This window comes from Sorex araneus, chromosome 8, assembly GCF_027595985.1.
Source record: "Sorex araneus isolate mSorAra2 chromosome 8, mSorAra2.pri, whole genome shotgun sequence".
In the NCBI taxonomy this organism is placed as follows: domain Eukaryota; kingdom Metazoa; phylum Chordata; class Mammalia; order Eulipotyphla; family Soricidae; genus Sorex; species Sorex araneus.
In genome coordinates this window covers 54540566-54565466 of record NC_073309.1, presented here as the reverse complement: position 1 = coordinate 54565466, position 24901 = coordinate 54540566, and the positions used below count along the sequence as shown (strand labels likewise).

Sequence of the window (24901 nt, the reverse complement as noted above, 5' to 3'; positions counted from 1 at the left end):
TAATTAGCTGTTGTTGTTTGCAATAAAGGTGTTGAGTAGCCACTGTGTTCAGTCTCTAGCCCACATTCAGCCCGCATCACCCTTCCCCCGCATGGCCTCCGACCACATTATACTTGGTGATCCCTTCTCTGAGTTGCCCTCTCCCCAGAATGTGAGGCCAGTCTCCAAACCATGGAGTCAACCTCCTGGTACTTATTTCTACTATTCTTGGGTGTTAGTCTCCCACTCTGTTATTCTATATTCCACAGATGAGTGCAATCTTTCTATAGGACTAAGATGATTCTTTCAGAGAAAGTGCGCTTCTACATTGAGCTTTGCACGGGTACTTGTATTATTTATTGATGTTTGGGTGAAATTAGGATAGATTATTGGCTTATTATCTTACTGTTCTTTGGATAGTTTGATGTTAATGATGCACATAGGGAATAAAGTTTAAGATGTACCAACAGATTGCTTGGTGCTGAAAAAGAACTGGGACCCCAAGAGAGGCAACGTCCACTTTTGCCTAGGCCACACCCCCTGAGGATTAGGCCACGCCACTTTCCCCACAATAGCACACACCTGTGCTGAAAGAGAGACCAGCTGCAGTGCTTGGGGTTGGCGTGCCGGCCACTAGGGCGGCAGTCCGGAGGGAGGGGTGATGGCAGGGGTGCTCGGGGTTCGAGTAGCAGGCTGGGACTCGGGAAGGGCGGGTCCAGGGATGTCACACACCTGTGCCAGAAGAGAGAATGGCTGCGGTGCTTGGGGTCGGCATGCCGGCCAGTCCGGAGGAGAGGGGATAGCTGGGGTGCTCGGGGACTTGTTGTTACTGTTTTCTGCCATATCAAATATGCCACGGGCAGCTTGTCAGGGTCTGCCATGCAGGCAGAATACTTTCAGTAGCTTTCTGGGGTTCTCCAAGAGGGACAGAGGAATCAAACCCAGGTCGGTATGAGCAAGGCATACGCCCTACACGATGTGCTATTGCTCCAGTGCAAGAAAAGATAAAACCGAGCAATTTGCTGCTATGTGGATGAAGCTGCAGGGTATCATGCTGAGTGAAGACAGTCAGAGGGAGAGGGACAGACAAACAAATCTCCCTCAGATGCAGGCTATACAGCAGCAAAACAGGAAATCACAAATAGCCAAAAGTGGCAGAAATGAAGAATATAAGAACTGGTTTTCAGGGCCAGAGGTATAATAGAGCAGGTATGGCGCTTGCCTTGTATGTGGCTGACTTGGATCTCACCATCCCACCCCAACCCCATATGGTCCCCCGAACCTTGCCTGGAGTAAGCCCTAAATATATGGCTTTGGGTGTGGCCCAAAAACTGGGGGAGGAGGGGAAAGAGCTGGTCTTCAGTAGGGAGCCTGCCAGTGGGGAGAAGCTGAAGGAGAGGACAACTGGACTCTATTTCATAGTCATACAATAAAACAATTTCTGAACTAACATGCAAATAACAGAGAGAAATTAAAACTGAGTCTAGAGGAACAGCAATGCGATTCACTTCTCTGTGTGGCCCAGTGGCTAGGGCCCAGTCCTAGAAACCAGGTGGGCCCTGAACAGACTGTAACTGGGGCCTGCCTCTACCTCAGCATTCCTGATCTTAATGGCAGCGCCCCCCTCAGCCAAGCATGAAAGCCAAAGAATGTGCATGTGTTTGGCATTAGCAGTGATTTTGTCATGTATGTGGTTGATTACTTTTTAGTTTGATTTTATTTGGGTTGGTGGGGGGAGGCAGCAGGAGGGTTAGGGTCATGCCTGACCCTGCTCAGGATTTACTCCTTAGCTATGTGTTTGGAAGTCACTGTTGGTGCTGCTTAGGGGACCATCGGGTGCCAGGGGTGGAACCTGAATTGGCCATGTACAAGGCAAGTCCCTAATCCCCCGGACTATCTCTCTGGCTTGTGAGTGTTCTTAAAAGTTATACATTCATGAACCAGAGCAATAGTACAGTGGGGAGGGTGTTTGCCTTGTACACGGCTGATCCCTAGCAGCACAAAGGGTCCCAAGAGTCACCAGGGCTGATCCCTGAGCACAGAGCCACAGGTAAGTCATCAGCACTGCTGAGTCTATCCCAAAACAACAACCCTCCCATATCATTTAATAAATTTTAAATAAAAATTAAATTCTACACTCAGGGCCAGAGCAGCAACTAGCCTTGCAGTCAGCTGACCAGGGTTCAATCACCTGTACTGCATATGATCCCGCGACCACTTCCAGGGGTAATTGCAGAGGGCAGAGCCGGGAGTAACCCCTGAGCATCGCTGGATATGATCCTGAAATCAATGAAAAAAGAATGAAATACTGTCAGTTCCAGGAACCCTTGTGTGGTCCATCACCACTCCTGAATAGTCATCCTGCGTATATTAGGAGCAGAGCTATTTGGACATAGGCTTATGTCACAACATTGAAAAGACGTCATCTTGCCTCTTTGTACTTTACACACATGGGTTCATTCAGCACAAACTCTTTCATATTGACCTGGTAGATTTATCTGTGGATTGAAGGTACTGGTATTCATTAGCATTGTTTTTTGTTTGTTTGTTTTGGGCTGTACTCAGCGATTCTCGGGAGTAACTCTTTATTCTGAATCCAGGAACTTTTCCTGGCAGTGCTCGGGGGACCATATGGGATGCCAGGAATAGAACCCGGGTCATATTGTAAGACAATCACCCTACCCACTGTACTATCTCTCAGGCTTCTAGATCTTTTTTCAACCTCATGAAAATCAAGATCAAAGTAAGTCTTGGGAGGCTGGAGTGATAGCACAGCGGGTAGGGCATTTGTCTTGCACTCGGCCGACCCGGGTTCAATTCCCAGCATCCCATGTGGTCCCTTGAGCACCGCCAGGAGTAATTGCTGAGTGCATGGGCCAGTAATAACTCCTGTGCATCACTGGTTGTGACCAAAATGCAAAACAATAACAACAATAACAAAACCATAGTAAGCTTTGGGCTCAGTATAACACACTAACTCCTAAGAGAAGTTTGTGAAAATATAGTCAGATAGGGGTTAGAGATAGTACAGGTAGTCAGATAGCACAACTGCTAGGACAGTTGCCTTGCATATGGCTGACCCACTTTCCATCCCATATGGTCCCCTGAGCACTGCTAGGAGTAATTCCTGAGTGCAGAGCCAGAAGTAATTCCTGAGCATTGCTGGGTGTGCCCCCAAACAGAAAACACAGTCATATAAATCACACTCCTACAAGTAAATCAAGTGTTGAGGGAAGAATCCAAAGTCATCCTGTTCTGGTATTTTAATCATAGCCAGATGAATATCTAGGAGGCAGAGGGTAGAGAGATAATTAGAGTGATTTGCATATATAGCTGCATAAAATTACCCATTTGTTACTATTGTGAAAGTGACAGTGTTGACAGAAGAAAACATCCCTATAGTTCTGAGAAATTATTACTTTAGGTGGGGGAGGGAGGGTTGGACCACATCTGGTGGTGCTCAGGGTTTACTGGGTGTCAGACTGGGTTAGACCTCAGCACCACCAAAAAAGGGGTGGGAAGATGAAACTAAAAAATTGAATGTTTTTATTTGTGGGATCTCAGGCATATCCTGTGGGCACCATCCTGAGAACCTGTGGGTGTGCCTGAAAAACTGTAGCACTGTATCGCTGTCATACCGTTGTTCATCAATTTGCTTGAGAGGGGACTAATATGGTCTCCATTGTGAGATGTGTTGTTACTGTTTTTGGCATATCGAGTATGCCACGGGTAGCTTGCCAGGCTCTGCTGTTCGGGCAGGATACTCTTAAAAAAAACAAAATAAAACAAAACAAAAATCCAAAAAATATTAAATTCTTGAGTAGTTCAGAGTTGTTTTCTTTTAAATTTTTTTTGAATTTTCATGAGATAGACTGCTGTTCATGATTGAGTTTCAGTCGTGCAATGATCCAATACCCATTCCTCCACCAGTATACATTTCTCACCATCAATGTTCTCTGTTTCCCTCTCACCATCCCCCAACCCCCCCCAACACACACCCTATGTAGCAGGCACTTTTCATCTTTCTCTCTCTCCTTTTGTGGTATGGCTGGCAGAACAGGTACTAAAAGATCATCGTGTTTGTTCAGGGATTTCAGTGGTTTTATTGGCAAGGTAAGGCTGGAGTAGCTTTTTTACTGGGTGGCAGCTTTGAGGTATGGACGTGACTATAAGGGCTTCTAGAAATACAGGAAGGTCGGGGGTCATGTAGCCCACCCCAACTCTGAGAAAGCCTGAAGTTTTTAGTCACAAAACCTGCGTATCTGAATTTTCAACAGGTTAATATCTCTGTGAGGTCCACCCGGAGATAGTGGAGTCTGGCCAGGGGCATGGTAGCAATTTTGCATTGGAGGAGCAAGTGGCTTCCAGGGACTCTGCTTGGGCTGGCACCAGGCTAACCCACCTGACTCAGATTTACCCTGGTCTGTTTTATAACACTTCCCCACATCACTAGAACATGCAAGGGATCTGGAGTCTCATTAAACCTCATTCACTGTTGCATGGAATGTAAATGGATGCGACTAACATGGACAGTAGTATGTGATTTCTCCAGAAAATTCAGCGACTATTAGCTGGGATGCAAAATTCCCTTTCTGAATATTATGCCCCAGCGAACTAAAACCAGAGACAGAGACATTAGCAGAAGTGATGCTCATAGCAATGTTCTTCACAATAGCCAAAGAAATGAGACAGCACAAATGCCCAGTTAGATACAAATGGATAAATAAAATATGGTATTTAATGAGATATTGTGGGGCCTAGAAAAGGAAGGATGTTCTAACATATGCTACAACATGATTACACTGTGAGGGCTCTCTGATAAGTAAAATAGTCCAATCGTCCCGAATATTGAACAATTTTACTTACATAATTACTTACAACTGTCAAATACATAATGAAGGAAAATGACAATGAAAATGACAATGACAATTGCCAAGTCTGGGAGGTAAGGATAGAGAGTGATTGTTCATTAGAAAGCATTGTGGGATGCAGGGTGGGAACATTTGTGTGATCAGCCCACTCTGTCTGCCGTTTCAGCAAGTGGTGATAGGGGCCATGTTGGTCGATCCAAGGTTCGTGCACAGGCTCCTCATGCTGGAGGTCTTGGCTCTATATGAAGAGCAGCTCAGTCCCTGAAGCACACCTGGGAGTGACCCCTGAGTCAGAGTTTTATAAAGTCATATATGCTTTCCTGATTTCTAATTACAGTTTCATTTTTGTAAGCAATACTCAGGTTACTGTTTTCTTCTTGTTCAAATTAACATAAGGACATTCATAGTACTCCCCAAAGATTTTTTTGTTTGTGGGTTTTCTTTTGAGGTTCATAGATTTTTTAAAACTTTACATTTAAAAGTTAAAACAATTTATTTATTTATTTATTTATTTATTTATTATTTATTTATTTATTTGTGAATCACCGTGAGGGTACAATTACAGATTTACACATTTTCGTGCTTGTGTTTTCCTCATACAATGTTCGAGCACCCATTCTTCCACCAGTGTTCATTCTCCGTCACCAATGATACTGAACCCAGTATCCCTCCCACCCCAAATCCCATCCCCCCACCCCACCCTGCTCTGTGGCAGGGAATTTCCTTTTGTTCTCTCTCTCCTTTTGGGTGCTGTGGTTTGCAATAGAGGTATTGAGTGGCCATAGTGTTCAAAAACTTTTTCACTATGTTTAAAAATTTAAAGACTTTTCACTACCAATCCAGGCAAAGGCTCTAAGCACTACCAAGTGGGACTCCAAAAATAGTTCCAAGATTGAGTTTTATTTGCATTTCATCACAAAAATAACCTTTTGGTGGGGATTCAGCTCAGTGGTAGAATTTATGTTGCGAATGGATGAGGTCCTGGGTTCCATTCCCTGCATAAAATAAATAAAAGAAAGAAACTTAAAAAACATTGTAATGGCTGGGATCTAGCTCAGTGGGGACACTGCTTTGCATCAGTGAGACTCAGGGTTCAATTCCCAGCAGTAAAAAACAAAAACCCAAAATCTAACATTTGTGTTTACTCTCTATTCTGATTCTCATCAGCTGATTTACCCAAGAACAAGTGTGGGATTTATAGGGCTAAGAACAGCTTGATAGAGATAGTATAACATGGAGGGCACTTGCTTTGCACATGGTTGACCTGGGTTTGACCCTCAGCACCCCATCTTGTCTTCTGAGAAGAGCCAAGTGTGTGATCCAAAAACAAATTCCAAAAGAATGACTTGATACTGTGCCAGAAGCGACTGTTGTCCTTGGACCAGAAACGAATCACTGTCTCTGTCCCACAGTCATTGAGCTCATCTCTGGTACTGAAGCTTGTTTAAGTGCTTCAATGGAAGAAGAATTGGGAAACCTTGGAATCTGGGGACTAATTTCTAACTACATATAAGAGACTCAGTTGGTCTCGAATTGAGTTGAAGACAATTTAGCTGCACTCAGACTGGCTTTGATCCGTGGCACAGCTAGTTTGCCCAAGAAAAACCGGGTGGAGCCCTGGAGGCTCCCCCAGCATGACTGTGTATCACCCAGTGGTCCCTGGGAACCGCAGCACCTGGGCTCAATAACACATCCTGAGACCCGAGCCCTGAAACAGCCTGGGTGGCCGAATAGCCCTGCAGTCGCTGAACTTAGAGGCTGCCTAAGTGATCCGCGAATACAATTCAGAGGCTCTGGCCAGAGCCAACTCTGAGGACAATGGTGCTGGTGTTGGTCAGTTCCCAGCCAGCTGGGTTCATAAAATACCACGTAGTCGCCAAAACAGTGGAGAATTCTAGAAGGAGAGAAAGGCGCTTACCAAGGCGAGAATCGTCTGGGCAGTTATGATGTTGGCAGAGGGTCTGCTGGGAAGCAGGAGCCACTAAACATACCTGACTTGACGGCCATATCGGAACAGAGGGAAGACCACGTGCCCACTGGCCATGACCATGAGTCCCAAATCAAAGAAAGCCACAAACAACTTACCTGGATGGAGCAGAGTACTGGCACAGTAGCCCAAGGCCTTTTGCCTGTCCTGCTTGTGTTTATCACTGCAATGGTCACATACACACATGCGTCGAAGTTTACCAGCACATGCAAAACCCAGCACAAGGGAACCAGGAGGGGAGCGAACTTTGACACTCTCTTTAAGATTGGCCCACCCAGGGGTACTGGGACTGAGGGCAAAGGCCTGATGGACTCTGGTGATACAGGTGGTGCTGAAGGGCATGGACCTGGCCACTCTAGGGACTGAAACATAAATTTGCTTCCAGGATCATTTAGGAAGTCTTAGGTCCCCAGGTGGCCATGGTGTGGGGGACCTTGTCCCTCTGGAAAGAATTGCCAGGCAGTTGGGGAGAGTCAGAGTCCATGATCTTGACCTTGAGGGCACTGACATGAAGGATCAGGTTCTGACAGAGAAAGTGAAGTTCCCTAAGATTCTAACCACAGTCTTCAAGAAGGACATGACCCCACGGCCACTTCCCCAGGGCTCATGCTGCTGCTGCCAGCTCCAGGGGGTCAAGTTCCGATTTAGGAGGGGTTGTGGGGAGGAAGGGGAGGCGTCATTCTGCCAATGATAGAATGACAACCAGGACACCCAGGCAAGTGTCCTGGCAAGCTTTAAAGGAGATCAAGTGTCAGTTCTGCTGTGATATTTTGTTCCTTCATTTATTTGTTTAGCTATGGACTGGAGATCCAATCCAGGGACTCATTCATGCCTTACTTTGCTTTACCAGTGAGATGCACTCAGAGCCCAAACACACCTGCTGTGCTCAGGGCTGACTCCTGGCAGAGATCAGGGATCCTATGGGGGTGTTCGAGATTGAACCCAGGTTGGCCACATACAAGACAAGTGCCTCTCACACTGTATTTTTATTTTATTTTATTTTTTGCTTTTTGGGTCACACCCAGCGATGCTCAGGGGTTGATCCTGGATTTGCACTCAGGAATTACTCCTGGTAGTGCTTGGGGGACCATATGGGATAAAGGGGATCGAACCCGGGTCGGCCGCGTGCAAAGCGACCGCCCTACCCGCTGTGCTATCGCTCCGGCCCCTCACACACTGTATTTTTAAAAAGGTTTAACTTGAATCACTGTGAGATAGACCCTTACAAACCTGTTCATGATTGGATTTCAGTCATGCAGTATCCCAACACCCATCCCTCCACCAGTGTACATTTCCCAGCATCAAAGTCCCACAAAGTACCAAGTTCCCTCCCATCACCCCCTACCCGCATGTCTTGTCTGTCTATAGGCAGGTGCTTTACTTCTCTCTCTCTTTGTCTCTCACTTTCTTTCTCTCCTTTTGGGTATTGTTAACCCAGTGTCTTATCTCCCAGACCTGACACTTTTGTTTTTAATTGAGTACTAATGCAAGATACATCTGAACCTGCGAACTGACAAATTTTGGGGGGTAAAGTCCACAATTATAATAAAATTTTCTCCAATACTGTATTAAATTGAAAGAAATATAAATATTAGAGGGAACAACTATTGTCACCAGCATGGAGCTGCAGTGCACACATGAAACTTGCACGTTTAGCTTCAGGAGCAAAGGAAGATTTTCTCCTGCAGCCCCTAACTTTTCAGATTTTTTTTATTCATTATCACATGAAAGGGTTTTATACCCACTCCTATTACTCTGAAAATAGTGCCTACATGGTCTTTGTAGGGTGGAGGAATTTCACAATCTGAGATTTCACTATTTCAGATTACACAGCACCAGGAGAAAACATTCTACCTCAGCTCCGTGTTGCTGATGTGCAATCAGATTTATTTATCTGTTTTTTGTGAGGGATAATTCTGTAGATCAAGTCAATTTCACCAGCTACATTTCAAGGCACAGGACTGACATAAAATTAAGAATCTTGCTTCTTGGGAAAACTAAGTCAATGATGGTTGGAAGGATTGTTCGGGACGGAGATGTGTGCTTAAAGTAGACAAAGGACTGAACATGATAGTCTTTCAGTATCTGCATTGCAAACTACAATACCCAAAAGTAGAGAGAAAGAATGGGAGAAATTTTTTTTCCATAGAAGTTGGGGGAGAGTTAGGATCGGGGGAGGGAGAATGGGAACATTCACGAATCACGAAATCCCGTTGATCGTCGAGTTGCTCGAGCGGTCTCAGTAACCTATACATTCGTCCTATCCCTGAGAATTTAGAAGCCTCTCTCTTCTCGGCCTTCCCAACAATGCCGCATTGGAGGCTCTTTCAGGGTTAGGGGAATGACATTCAGCTGGTTACTGGCTTTGGCATATGAATACACCATGGGAAGCTTGCGAGGCTGTCCCATGTGGGCAGGAAGCTCTCAGTAGCTTGCTAGTTTCTCCCAGAGGGAGAAGTAGGTTATAAGATAGCACTTCTGGGAGCTTGCTTTTAAGTCTCTTGCTCACACATCTGGCTGTCTTCCCCAGGGTCCCTTGGTGGGGATGGGCTCCAGTTTCCCTCCCCGCCCCGAGCAGAGCTCCGGACAGCCGAAGACCACTGGAACCTAGCCACAGCCACGCTCAAGGCCCTTATCCACATCTTCAGACAAGCCTCACGCATGAAGGTACCGGCAGAGGAACCCAGGTGTGTGTAATACCATCTATGGCCAACATGCAGAGACTTAAAAGCAAGCTTAAAATGGGAACATTGGTGGTGGAAAATATTCCCTGGTGGAGTGATGGGTGTTCAATCATTGTATGACCAAAACTTAAACATGAAAACTTTGTAACTGTGTATCAGGGTGGTTCAATGCAAAAAAAAAAGAATCTTGCTTCTCTTTCTTCACGTTCAGCACATGCCCCAGACATTATTCATATACTCAGGAGCAGGGCAGGGAACCCCCTTCTCTGAAAAGTTTTTCAGCCTAACGGAGCCCTTTTAACGGAGTCCTGCTAGACTCCGTCCTGGCAGTGACTTCTCTGCATAGACTCACTGGAATTCTTTGCTGTCAACTCAAGGCCTCAGTGCTAAGATGGCAGCGTGTGCATGGGAGAGAGCAGGCCCTGAGGGAAAGCAGCCAGCTGTGGTGACCTAACCTCCTGGCAGAACCATCACTAGCCTTTCTCAGTTAATTCCTGAGTGCAAAGCCAGGAGTAACTCCGTGCAGTGCCGGGTGTGACCCAAAAAGCCAAAACAACAACAACAATAACAACACAAAAAATGCAGACGTTAGTTTCCACTTAATTAAATTTCCCTTTAGATCACTTGTAAACCTGATCCAATTTCATGAAGTAGAAATGCATTCCATATATACCAGATATTTCCCCCTTATTTTTATACACCTATACACACACCACTTCTCTGTTCATTTTTGTCTATTTTGCCTGTTCTTTCTGGCTCTCATTGGTAAATTCTCATAAAAATAGCACAAAATTAGTTATTCCTTAGGTGAAAATAAGCCCCATGATTTCTAGAGTTTTTTTAGTATCTTCATACCATTTTTTCAACATTAAGAAATGGAAAATAGGAAAACAAAAATATATAAATTGTTTTTAATAAAAGATTTACTCTCAAAATGAATAGTGAGTGTAAAACTATTCAGTTGACATATTGACCTGACTATGATATAAGCAGTTTATCAGAGGTATTGGAGTGACCTCAAGTATGAAATAGATGGACATTGAGAGAGAACAATGCACTTCACTGTAAAAATGTGTTTCTCTTTAAGGGAATGATTCATCAACTGCATTAGCCCTCTGGTTTTCAGTTCAATTCTCGCCCCTGTGAAAGCATCTGGAACTGTGGAAGCGACATTTTGTTGTGTTGGAGTTTCTATAATCTAGATGCTTGAAAAAAGAAAAGAAATATATAGATTTTATAAAGATGATTGATCCACAAAGCTCTGAGTATTCCCTTAAGTGTGTAAGAAATGCTCATTTAAGACAGGTGTAACATCGGGGCTAGAATGATAGTACAGCAAGTAGGTTACTTACCTTACACCGGGCCACCCAGATTCAATCTCTGTCTCCTGGCATGTCCCCTGCACACTGCCAGGAATGAGCCTAAAGTGCAGAATCAGGAGTAAGCCCTGAGAACCACTAGGGTTATCCAAATTTTTTTTTATAATTCAAGCAGGATGGACACAAAAGTACTCCTCCATATTCAAACCAGGGAGCAGCTTTTGTTTTTGGCTTTACACGGGCTGACATGCTGGGTAACTCCTGGCATAGCTGAGATGGCACCTGGCAGTGTTAGGAGAAGAAGGAAAACCTATTGAAAGGGGTGTTGGTGCTGGAGAGGCCAGAAATACTCATGGGCTATTTTTAGTCCTGGTCCTAGGGTTGTATTTCAATTTGATTTGTTAGGGTACAACACCTGGCGAGCTCAGGGGTGACCTCTGGTATGTGCAGAATTAACCTTGGCCTCATATATGCATGCTTGCCATCTCTTGCCCTTTTAGCTCTGTCCAGGTCACAGAGGGAGCATTTGGCGGGAAGGGGCATCTCTCTAATGATGCTCAGGAGGTCCAGGATCCCACACACAACTCTCAGTTCAGTTCCCAGTCCTGAGAGTAAAAATGTAATACCAGGGTTCAGGGTAAGGAAAGAGACCACTCTTGTGATGCAAAAGCAAGGGATTTTATTGCTATCTCGAGCAAGGGTCAAGTCCACATCGACACAGTGGCTTCAAGACAAGGAACCCACCACTAATTTCAGAGGCAATCTGACTGTGTTCATTAGGTTTCTCACCTACATGAATTCTTTGGTGCATCAAAAGATGTTGCTTCTTCAGATCCACAGATTTTCCCGCTCATGTTACATTCATATGGTTTCTCTCCTCTGTGAACACCCCGATTCCTACTGAGGCTGGAGTTCTGATTAAACTCTTTGCCACATTCCTATTATTTGTAGGAACAATATAAGTATGTATTTTCTTGTGCTGGGCAAGAGGGAAAAGGAATCAAGAGACAGAGACTTTGCCACACTCTTTCTCACTGCACTGGTAAGGTTTCTTTCAAGGATGGATTCTCTCTTAGTCTCATGACCTCCAAAGGAATGTTTTATCAAAGCCTTATCACATTCATTACATTTGGATGTTTTTTCTCCAGTATGAATTAACTGATGTTCCATACATTTTTATTTTGGAGGAAACACTTTTCCACAGATATCATATTTGTTGGTTTCTCTCCTGGATGAATATTATGAGGATTAGTGAGCTCTAAGCTCTGCTCAAATGGTTTTTCCATCCTCAGTACTTTCATAAGGCTTCCTCTAAGTAAGGGTAATCATCTGTCTAATAAGATCTGAAGGGTCCTTAAAGCTTTATCCCGGTCAATACATGTGTGTGCTTTCTCAGGAGTGTGAATTCTCTGGTGTTGAACAAGATTTGAAGACTGGGTAAAAGTTTTCCCATCCTCACTACATTTGTAGGGTTTATCTCCACCATCTTCTGAAGCCTTGCAAGGTGTGATTTTCAAGTCTAGGTCTTGACATATGTATTACATTTATATGGTTTCTCTCCTGTGTGGATTTCCTGATGTATAATGTGGTGTAAATATTGTGTAAAAGCTTTTCCACACTGATACATGTTATGTTACTTGTTCTGAGACCTTTGTCCAGAATAAATTCTCTTATAGTTTCTGAGGTCTGAGTCATTGCAAAACATCTTTCCTCAATCATTACATTTATAAGCTTATATTCTCCTGTACTGTGCAGGTGAAAGGGGATAGTCTAACATTTTAAAATTTTATTTCAGATATTTTTGACAATTGGAAGAATCTTTTGTAGTGACAAAGTTGAGGTGCCATTTTCAGCAGATTGCTGAACTTGATTGTTTTCATGAATTTTATCATTCTGAAGTCTCTGTGGCTCCACCTGGTGTCCCTGAAAATTAAATTCAATTATACTTATATACTAGCTTCAAGCATAGTTTTTGTTTTTTAGTTATTATTATTATTATTATTTTTTGCTTTCTGGGTCACACTTGGCGATGCTGAGGGGCTACTTCTGGCTCTGCACTTAGGAATCACTCTTGGTGGTGCTCGAGGGACCTGATGGGATGCTGGAAATGGAACCAGGGTAAGCCAGGTGCAAGTCAAACGCCCTACCTGCTCTGCTATCGCTCCAGTCTCAATGCTTTTTAATTTTAACACACTTCTTGTAACTCTTATAATGCACAAAATACTGATGTGTATTATCTTTTCCAGGAACAATATGCTTTTCAGGAAATTTTCCTGAGCATTCATACTGTTGGTCTTTTCTATGCATGATAATTTTGCTATGGGGTAAAAACATTCGTCTAGGGATTGGGGCATCATATCCTCATTCACCGTTAAACTCATCGATCTTTTTCACCAATTTTCTTGAGGTCCAGATTCTTAATGCAAGAGCTTTGATTTCTTTCCAACATCAATAGACAGTAGAATTGTTCTCTTCTTATGTCCTCTCCTGGTGAGGATTCTTTGATGAAAACTCCAGCAGTGTATCTAAATTAAAAAAATGAAAAAATTCAAACAGAAGATAAATAAGTTTTCTTAAAACCTCTAGCAGAATGGCTTCCTATTAGAGTAGGAAGATTAATATTTAACATTGATTTCTAAGTATACAAAAAGCACATCCATAAAAACAATTTTCTCAAGTATAGCCAGAAAACACAGTTTTGGTATAATTTGTTTCTCTTAGTATATTCTATATTATTTCCAGGTAATAAAATTTCAGAGCAAACACCGTCTGCTATACATAGTTTGAACATAAAATTAGAAAATTAGATGTTTTACCATAGTTATGCAGCTGATATATGCTGAATATATAAAATAATAATTGGTTTTTGGGTATAGAGTTGCCAGAGAAGTAGTACCATTGAGAAATCTCTTGTCTTGAATGCAGCCAACCCCATTTTGATCACCGGAATTCCATATATTCCTCTGAATGACTCCTGAGTGCGGAGCCAGGAGTAACCGCTGAGCATTGCCATGTGTGGCCTCAAAACCAAAACAAACAAAACAACAAGAATTTGTCTCACTGACCGAGCACATGTCATGCGTATGTAAGACCTGGGCCTGAGTTTGACTTCCAGTACTATTAAGTATGAACATATATGTGCATACACATACATGCAGATACATATATAGTGTATATGTATACACAAAATTAAAAATCTTAACCACACATGATAAACCTGGCAATTAATAAGTTACCATAATTATCAAAATGAAGTCTCTGTGGAACTCTAAAGAATACTTTAGGGTCCACAGAGGTAGTTCAGTGGGTAGAACACTTGCACGTGGCTGAACTGCATTCTGTCACGAGCATCCCGGTATGGTCACTTGAGCAATGCCAGGAGGGATCCCTGAGTGTCAAGACAGAAGTAACCCTTGTGGGGCAAGAGCAAAGCACAGTGGGTATAGCATTTGCCTTGCACGCAGCCAACCCAGGTTCGATTCCCAGCATCCCATATGGCCCCCTGAGCACCGCCAGGAGGATTTCCTGAGTACAAAGCCAGGCATAACCCTGTGCATCGCCGGGTGTGATCCAAAAAGAAAAAGAAAAAAAGAAGTAACCCTTGAGCATCACCAAATGTGACCCCCCCACACACCCCGCAAGTCATCTTAAAAGAGAGAATTTACATGTGCAGGTTCTGAGGCTGTGCGCAAGCTGGGGGAGCACTCAGAGATCTGGGGACCACATGGTACTGGGGGACCCAGCTGGGAGTACAAATGCCTCTAACCTTTATGCTAATTCTCAGCCCCAACCCTTGCTTGATTTTCTTCCTTCCTTCCTTCCTTCCTTCCTTCCTTCCTTCCTTCCTTCCTTCCTTCCTTCCTTCCTTCCTTCCTTCCTTCCTTCCTTCCTTCCTTCCTTCCTTCCTTCCTTCCTTCCTTTCTTCCTTCCTCCCTTCCTCTCTCCCTCTCTTCCTCCTTTCTCTCTCTTTCTTTCTTTCTTTCTTTCTTTCTTTCTTTCTTTCTTTCTTTCTTTCTTTCTTTCTTTCTTTCTTTCTTTCTTTCTTTCTTTCTTTCTTTCTTTCTTTCTTTCTTTCTTTCTTTCTTTCTTTCCTTCCTTCCTTCCCTCCTTCTTCTTTCTTTCTTTCCTTCTATTCTTCTTTCATCTTAAAAAGCGTTCTTGTTGAGACCCTGCCCAGCTCCGTTCCTGCCTAGCTCCGTTTCAGGCTTCAGGAGTGATCAGTTTTCACCGCAAAGGGAAGTGAGTTTGCCTGGAGTAGTTGTGGCTATTCTTTGAGCTTCAGCTCTGCGCAGAGCCTGGAGCTCAGTCCACTGAGCACAACTGGTCCCTTCTCTCCAACTCGGAGCTTTTACTCCACGTCTGCCCTTCCCAGTCGGTCCCCATACTTGGCCTCTCCCTCCTCCTTGATCCCTCCTCTCATCTTGCCCACCCGTCCCTCCTCACCATCTCCATCCCCCACTGCCTGCTGAGTCCCCACCCTTCCCTGTTCCTAAGTTAAGGATCCTGTAGTTAAGTCTGTGTCTTCATCTCCTGAGGGGCAGCTGGAAGCCAATGCGGTCTGAGAAGCGGGGACAGGGCAGAAACCCGACAGGGACAAAGGAGGCCCCTGCCAGGCCGGAGAGGCCACGCACTGGGCGATGTGATGAGGTCGCCCCTGGCGCTCTCCCTCGGGAGCACAGCGCCTACCAGGCTCGCGGGGATGGGGTGGGTGGGTGTCCAGAGGTCTCCACGTGAGGGCCTCGTCGTGGTGGGCAGCGGTCCTAAGAGTTTTGTCGTGTCTGTTAATACTCGTGCCCAGCCCTCATGCGTGGACCATGGGGCTCCTTCCTTTTCGTGTCACCTGCAGGCCAGTCCGTTAGAAATGGACATGATCTCTATCAAGGTTCGAGACACAGGTGTGCACACACACACAAACACCCACAAAAACACATAGACACACAGGCAGCCCGGCGTGCACACGTATACACATGCACACACACATATGCATATGCACGTGCACGGCAGTTCCAACTTCTAGGACCACGAGCCAGAGCTGTAGGTAATGCAACTTGTATTGTCAATGTAACTTGTAGAATCACCAGTGGAATGTGTGCTTTCCCGAAAACTGCAGCAATGTTTGATTGTGGGCAGTAAACCCTACCTCCTTGGGGAATGCGCTAGCGATCCAGCCATCCAGCTAGAGAGGAGTTAGAGAGAGCATGAAGTGGGTGCAGGTTAGAAACTGGGACTATACGAGGTTGCCTCCTAAACAAAAGTTTCTGCTTGCACGAGAGTAAATTATTATTATTATTATTATTATTATTATTATTATTGTGCTGGAGCGATAGCATAGCGGTAGGGCATTTGCCTTTCACGGCCAACCTGAGTTCGATTCCTTGCCCCTCTTGGAGACCCTGGCAAGCTACCGAGAGTATCTTGCCCGCACATCAAAGCCTGGCAAGCTATCCGTGGCGTATTGATATGCCAAAAACAGTAACAACAAGTCTCACAATGGAAACGTTACTGGTGCCTGCTTGAGCAAATTGATGAGCAACAGGATGACAGTGACAGTGATTCTTCTTCTTATTATTTTTGTTATAAAAACTATTACTCTAATCACACATTTTGAAACCAAGTGTCTTTTTTTTTTTTTCGGGTCACACCTGGCAATGCACAGCAGTTACTCCTGGTTTTGCACGCAGAAATTGCTCCAGGTGGTGCTCGGGGGACGATATAGGATGCTAGGAATTAAATCTGGGTCGGCCACGTGCAGGGCAAACGCCTTACCCGCTGTGCTATTACTCCAGTCCTGAAACCACTGTCTTGAATAGAATCTTACACGTTGCCAGAGACATTGATTACTAAATAACGGGATCATTTCACTTTTTAAACCATTATTCTCACCTTTCTTTTTAAAATTTTTATTTATTTATTTTTTTTCTGTTGACTGGCCCTTTTGATTTTTTTTTGATAGTTTATTTTTAATTAGTGAGTCAACGTGAGGGTACAGTTACAGATTTATACATTTTTGTGCTCATGTTTCCCCGATACAAAGTTCGATAACCCATCCCTTCACCAGTGCCCATTCTCCACCACCAGTAAACCCAACATCCCTCCCACCCTCCCCAGTCCTGTCTCCCCCCATCCCACACTGCCACTATGGCAGGGTATTCCCTTTTGTTCTCTCTCTCTGATTAGGTGTTGTGGTTTGCAATAAAGGTGTTGAGTGGCCATTGTGTTCAGTCTCTAATCTATATTTGGCACGCATCACCCTTCCCCCACATGACCTCCGACCACATTTTACTTGGTGTTCCCTTCTCTGAGTTGCCCAGAATGAGAGACCAGCCTCCAAGCCATGGAGACAACCTCCTGGTACTTATTTCTACTATTCTTGGGTGTTAGTCTTATAGTCTATTATTCTATATTCCACAGATGAGTGCAATCTTTCTATGTCTGTCTCTCTCTTTCTGACTCATTTCACTTAGCATGATACTTTCCAGGCTGATCCACTTATATGCAAACGTCATGACCTCATTTTTTCTAACAGCTGCATAGTATTCCATTGTATAGATGTACCAGTGTTTCTTCAACCAGTCATCTGTTCTAGGGCACTCGGGTTTTTTCCAGATTCTGGCTATTGTAAACAGTGCTGCGATGAACATATAAGTGCAGATGTCATTCCGACTATACTTTTTGGCTTTTCTGGGATATATTCTCAGCAGTGGTATTGCTGGGTCAAATGGGAGCTCAACTTCTAGTTTTTTGAGAATCGTCCAGATTGTTTTCCAAAAGGGCTGAACTAGTCAGCATTCCCATCAGCAGTGTAGAAGGGTCCCTTTCTCCCCACATCCTCTCCAACAGCGGTTGCTTTTGTTCTTTTGGATGTGTGCTAGTCTCTGTGGTGTGAGGTGGTATCTCGTGGTTGTTTTGATCTGCATCTCTCTGATGATTAGTGATGTAGAGAACTTTTTTATGTGCCTTTTGGCCATTCGTATCTCTTCCTTGGTAAATTTTCTGTTCATTTCTTTGCCCCATTTTTTGATGGGGTTGGATGTTTTCTTCTTGTAGAGTTCAACCAGTGCTTTATATACCATTGATATAAACCCCTTATCTGATGGGTATTGTGTAACTATCCTTTCCCATTCTGTAGATAGTCTTTGTATTCTGGTCACTGTATCTTTTGCGGTTCAGAAGCTTTTTAGTTTAATGTAGTCCCATTTGTTGATCTCTGTTTTTACTAGATTGCTTAGTTCCATGTCATTTTGAAGATACCTTTATCTTCAATATCGTGGAGGGTTTTGCCGACCTTGTCTTCAATGTACCTTATGGTTTGTGGTCTGATGTTGAGGTCTTTAATCCATTTTGATCTGACTTTTGTGCATGGTGTCAGGTTGTAGTCTCACCTTTCTTGAAGAATATTCTTTTACTCAAATGTGGGTATTTTAACCTAATTTTGTTTACTAGCTGATTCTAAATGTTTTAGATCACAGATAGATAATGAGGCCAAATGACTTGCTTTTGCTTTTAATTGATAAAATTTTAATTTTTAAAATCGCTTAAGGCGTGTTCTAAAGTTGTCTAAGTGTGAATAATAAATGCACCCAGCTAGTGCATCATTTCATAATGCTGTGTGTTCCTTCTTTAGCATGCAGAGAAAATCTCTACAAGATATAGTCACTGTGGAGAATATTATGCTAAATGAAATGAGTCAGAAAGAAAGGGACAGACTTATAATGACTGCACTCATTTATGGAATATGAAGTCACAAAATATGAGATTAACACCTAAGGACAGTAGAGATAAGGGCCAGGAGGATCTATCCATGGTTTGAAAGCCAGCCTCATGTCCTGGGGGAAAAGGCAGTTGGGATGGAGAAGGGACCAGTAAGTCAATGATAGTTGAAGGGATCTCTCGGGATGGGAGATACATGCTGAAAGTAGACTAAGGACCAAACATGATGGCCTCTTAGTGTCTGTAGTGCAAACCATAAAACCTACAAGGAGAGAGAGAGAGAGAGAGAGAGAGAGAGAGAGAGAGAGAGAGAGAGAGAGAGAAAGAGGGAATGTACCTGCCACAGAGGCAGAGATTGGGTGAAGTGGGGGTGGGAGAAGGAATACTGGGAAAACTGGTGGTAGAAAGTGTGCACTGGTGGAAGGATAGGTACTCCATCATTGTATGACTGAAACTTTTTATTATTTTATTTTATTTTATTTTACTGCTTTTGGGTCACATTCAGCAATGCTCAGTATTATTCAAATTAAATAACTCAAGTACAAAAACTAGTAATTGGAGCTCATACAAATGGTCTATAGTAGTGCCTTTTTTTGTTGATGACAAATTCACAAATATCCACGAATCTTATAACACTTATTAAAGAACTCACTCCCCCAACCCAAAACCCAAAAATCCCAAGTGTAAGAAAATGCCTGGTAGTAATTATCACTTTAGAGATGAGTGTAATATGAATATCTCATGCTTGTAATTCAGTTAATTCTTTTTATTTATTTTTTTAGTTGAATCACCATAAGATACAGTTACAAACTTTCATGGTTAAGTTTCAGTTTCAATCATACAGGCCTGGAGCGATCCCACAGCGAGTAGGGCATTGGCCTTGCATGCGGCTGACCTGGGTTCAATCCCTGGCATCCCGTATAGTCCCCTGACCACCACCAGGAGTAATACCTGAGTGTATGAGCCAGGAGTAACCCTTGTGCATTGCCAGTTGTGATCCAAAAAGGAGAGTCAAATATAAGCTCAATTTCCTAGATATTTTATTATTTTCAAATTATTTATTTATTTATTTTTTGCTTTTAGGGCCACACTCCTGGCTCTGCATTTAGGAATTACTCCTGCCAGTGTCTGGGGAACCATAATGGGGTGCTGGGAATCTCACCTGGGTCATCTGAGTACAAGGCAAACGCCCTACCCACTGTACTATTGCTTCAGCCCCCTCCTAGCTTTTTAAGGAATGTTCATATTATTTTCCAAATAGGCTGGACCAGTTGACATTCCCACCAGAACTGAAAGTCCCTTTCTAACCACATCCCCCAACACTGGTCGTTTTTGTTCTTTCCAATATGGGCACTGGGAAATTTTAAGTTTAAAATACAGAAGTGACTGGGAGATTAGAAAGGTAGTGAGCATACTTCATGTGCTGGATACCCGGGTTCAGTCTCAGCAATGGCAGGAGCAAACCCCAAGAACTGTGCCTGAAGTGACCCCTGAAAACCACTGGGTGTGCCCCTAATTTTCCTGAAATAAAATGAGTGACATAAGCTAAAACATGATGCAGCTGTGGACCTTTTCCAGCTGTTCAGTTGAAGTTCCAAACTGATATTTTTCATGTTTACAGTCTCCTCTTTGTTGGCCACAGAATTTTTATTATTCTGTAATATCACAGTGTTATTTGTGTCAGACAAAAATTTAATTTTAAGAGTGATTTTAAGTTTTTAATTTAAAGAATAGTTCAAAAATTGGGATGGTGGTGCTGGAGAGGTAGTAGAGCAGGTAGAGTGTTCGCCTTGCACGTAGCCAAACCAAGCTCAGTTCCCTGGCTTCCTCCATGGTCTCCTAAACCCAGATATAGGAGGAAGTTCGGAGCATCACCAGGCATGGCCCCAAAAGGCAAAATAAAATAACACATTACACCATGACTAATATGGAAGTGACAAAGCCAAGCACACAACAATTTTTCACAATTTTTTTTTATTGAATCACCATGTGAAAAGTTACAAAGCTTTCAGGTTTAAGTCTCAGTCATACAATGATCAAAGACCCATCCCTTCACCAGTACACATGTTCCACCACCAGGAATACCTCCATCCTGCCATCCTCCCCCCCCCCCCCCCCGCCTGTGTCGCTGTTGATTACCACTTCACTTTCTCTTTACTTTGATTACATTCAATATTTCAACAGAAAACTCAAACTCACTATTATTGTTTGGAATTTTCCCCCAACAATCAGGTCTGCCGAAAAGGCATCATTTGATAATTTGTTTTTCATTGCTGAGAATGAAGAGTATATGAGGTTGCGCGGCAACAGTGGCCATGAGGTTTTGGATTTCTGGTATTTTTATTAATTAAGTCCAGAGAAATTTCTGCCAGAAGTCTATCATTGCAAGCTCGTACTTCTATTTAGTGGGCCTTATAAGATGGCAGTCGCCTTGCCACTGAGAAAGGAAAGGCCGAGAGAGGAAAATCTTTCCCCTCCCGGGGCAGCATGAGGCCGTAGCTTAGTTCACAGTCTAGAGACATTTCTGCAGAAGTCTTGAGTGCCAAAAGTAGTTAGTTTGCTTCTGGGATCATGGGCATTCGTGTGTGGCCGCTCAGGGTCACATCTGGGCGGACAGCACACACAACAATTTTTAAAGGTTTTTATTTCATTTCCCACAAAATATATACATGCTATGATGGCCTATTCTTTAAATTCCAGTGTAAACACAGAAAAACATGCTAAGAGGAATACGTAAAAACTTGGAGGATCATTTATTCATTATTAGAATCAATAAAGTAAAAACAAAGGAACCTCATTCAGGACTGGGTGGGGTGAACCTCGCAGGTCAAATGTGTTTCCTACATCCTGAGAGGGTTTACTATGAAGCTACTGAAAAGCCAAAACGGCTCACAGCCATTTCATCATGATTTTGTCCAGCTGAAACTAGGTGATGCTGAACTCTGACTGCAGTGCAGTGCCCGGCTGGGATGAGGACGGTGCCAACCATGCTCTGCTCTACCTCCCCGGCCACCCTATACCCCGGGAAGGACCTCCCAAGTGTGCCCCAAGTCCCAGTACAAATAACTTGAAATGGATCATTCCCTGTTGCTCTCACTGAAGAACATACCCATCCTGAGACTTCCAGGGGTCAGACCTCATGTAGCAGAGAATGTCAGTGTTGGTCATTGTCCCGGTAACCCAGAGTTTATTTTCCTGAGGCTTTTGAATCTCTTCATAGTGATGGGTCACCGCAGTTCCCTCGGTTATCACCAGGCTGATTACAGCAGGTCCCACTTCCTTCTGAACGCTTCTGAGAAGTCACAGGCCTCTGTTTTCTGCACGACTTTGGAGTTCTAGGGGTGTTAACTGGAGCTTAGTGAGACATCCTCAGGCCCTGCCTCTGGGCGACGGTGAAGGGGTCCACTCACTCATGGGAGGAGTACCCAGCAGCTCGGGCCGTGGGGGAACGGGCCACCATCCAGCTTTCAGCAGGGAAGGCCCAGGCCGCCTGGCTGGCCATGGAGTAGAGGGTCTGCACCAGGCCTGTGAGGGGCACCTGGAGCTGGGTGAGCGGGGCCAGGTGCTCATGAGGGAGTGGAGTGCAGAGCTGCTGCCTCTGTGCCTGCACCATGTCCTCATACACGGCCTGGGACAGGCAGCGCAGGGCTGTCACCAGGCCTCGGCGGAGAGAGGGACGCTTGTGAAGAGAGGGGCGCTTGTGATCTGATGGGCGCTTGTGAAGAGATGGGCGCTTGTGAAGAGGGCTGCGCTGGGGTCCAGGCGACTGGGACTTGACCTTCTTGTTCACTGGGGTGCACTGGAGTTCAGGTGACAGGGACCTCCTCTGAGCTCTTTGGGAAGAGGAGTCCTTGTGGGCCTCTTCACTGCAGCTGCGGTGACCAGAGGCAGGGCTCTCTGGGAGAGTGGCATCTAAATTCTCCCCATTGCACTTCGCATCTGAGGGGCTCCCTGCAGAGGATGAAGCTGCTTAGAGACCTGGCACATCTTTTCCTGAGGACACCCCAATCCAGGACACAGCCAGGGTCTCCTCCCTGCCCCCATTCCTTATCCTCAAGGATCCCTGGGATTCCAATGGGCTTCCCCATTGAACAACCCTGGAAAGACTTGGGCTACAATCCACCCCTGGGCGGCCCCTGGGATCCTAAAGCAACACCCACCTGTTGTGTGGGGCAGACGGGCCTCCTGTCTCCTCTGCCTCTTCCAGCCTCTGTCTTCATCTTCCTCAGAGCTGTTTCCTAAATCTGGCAACAAAGGGAGAATGAGTGTCTCCAACATCTGGAGGCCTTGGCTGCTGTCCCATAGCTTCTCTATGTCAGGACACACCACCCCTCCCTGGGGACACCCTGTTCTCCTACTTGATTGGCCTGCGAAGCTGCTGTCACCCCAGACCTCAGTTTCCATGCACTTCTCCTCTGTGCTCTGGGGCTCTAGCCCTGCAGACAGAGTCTGGGTGACTGGGTAGTCCTGGAAGTCCCACAGAGGCCTGGCTTTGTACCCCAATTCTGAGGTCCCCTCCAGCCTCCAGGCACTCAGCCCATTCTCCCACCACCCCTGGGTGCAATTGTGGCACACAGGAGGGGATTTCTTACCCTTCTCCCTCTCTGAGCCCAGGCCAGAACAGGTCTTCTCTGGGAAGGGCATCTGTGCAGCAGGGGACTGGAGGCCAGGATTGTGAGGGTGGAGTTCTTCAGATACAGGCTCCATCCTGAAGCCAGAGCGAGTTCCTCTCTAGGCCAGGTCCAGGTCTTCACCGTCCGAAGACAGATCACCGTTTCTCGGCCAGAGCCAGCTCCTGAAGCCCCGAGCAGACAGGCGATCTTCTCTCTGCCAGGTTGAGAGCAGGAGTGATGGATGCAGAGAGGACTCAAGGCCTTATAGCCCGTCCGGTGGGCGGAGATTGCTCCTATTGGCTGGGAGGTTTAGGCTTCTGGCTAATCCTCTCATCCTGGGTCTCACTTTCCCTGGGACAATGCCTGAGGGCAGGTCTTAATCCTTAGGGCGTGACTCTCCTTTCTGCTTTCCCAGTGATCTCAGGGCCTGATACCCTTAGTCTGGGAGTTAGGGCTTCTCTTCTGAACCTAAACATCTAATTCATCTTACAAATTAGATATAAATGACTGAGTTTGAAGAAAAGAATTTGTTCCCAGAGTATGGCTGAATATTGCCTAAAACTCCAAGAAAGTATCAAATATATAAGCAGGCATATATTCCACTTGCCATCATGTCGTGCTTTTTTGTTTTGTTTTGTTTTGTTTTTTGTTTGTTTGTTTTGGGCCAAATCACTTTGGTGCTCAGGACTTATATCTTTTCTGTGCTCAGGGATCACTGAGATTCCTGAGATTCCTGGGGTAAGGCACTTGCCTTGCACATGGCCAACCCAGGTTCACTCCCAGCATCGCATATGATCCCCACAGTCAGCAGCAGGAGTGAACCACACCCCCCCACCACGCCCCGCACCCCAACCAGAGATAGGACTAAATCCTGAGCACTGCAGGATATGGCATAAAATGAAAACAAAATACCTGTGTATAAGAGTGATCCTACATCTTACAGAGGTGAGGGCACTGGCCTGCACTAGGCTCACCTGGATTTGATCCCTGGCACCCCATATGGTCACCAATGTACCACCAGGACTGGTTCCTCTGTGCAGAGTGAGGAGTAAACTCTGAGAACCAACACTGGGTGTGACCCCAAAATTATAACAGACAAACAAACAAACAAATCACCTATTTCGCTTCATTAATGTAGAGACCAATTTAGACCAGGTCTTAAATCTGTTTCTGTCCCTGGGAGAAGAACCCATGTGGAATAAAATATATGGCCTCATATGTATTGGTTCTTATTTCATGTGAGTAGGTGCCAGTTTGGGGCAGAGCACTAGGATAGTGGGTGAAGTGCTTGCTTGTCTGCAGCTGACATGGGATTCCCCTTCAGATGGTCCCTGAGCCACACCAGTAGTGGTCCATGATACAGAGCCAGAAGTAAGCCCTGAGTAGCACTGGATGTGGCTCCCCTCAAAAGAAAAAACGCAAAAGAAAAAAAAAAACCCTGAATAGGTGCTTCAGGCTCTTGAATAGCAAACTTGTGAAAGGTCATATTTATTCTTTTTAGCATGCCTCCTAGTTAATATTTTCATGTTACTCAAGTTCCCTGAGCCCCACCATGAATGATTCCTGAGAGAATCAGCAGTCAGCCCTAGCACTGCTAGGTCTGGACCTAAAACAGCAACAACAGAAAAAACAAACCAACAGAGAGAAATAAAGATTTGTTATTTGGGGAAAGATAGTACAGGTGTCACTTACATGGAGCCAAATGAGCTTGGATCCCTGGCACTCTACGGTCCTCCCA

General features: G+C 44.7%; 1 protein-coding gene across 1 annotated transcript; it reads right to left on the bottom strand.

Annotated features, from left to right (window-relative positions):
* Positions 1-21956: 21956 nt before the first annotated feature.
* On the bottom strand, positions 21957-23257 carry LOC129406861 (protein FRG2-like-2). The gene is made up of 3 exons (XM_055146476.1): positions 23143-23257; positions 22711-22794; positions 21957-22501 (listed from the first exon to the last, which is right to left on the bottom strand). Exons 1-3 carry the CDS (start codon positions 23255-23257, stop codon positions 21957-21959), a joined length of 744 nt encoding a protein of 247 aa, XP_055002451.1.
* Between the last annotated feature and the right edge of the window lie 1644 nt (positions 23258-24901).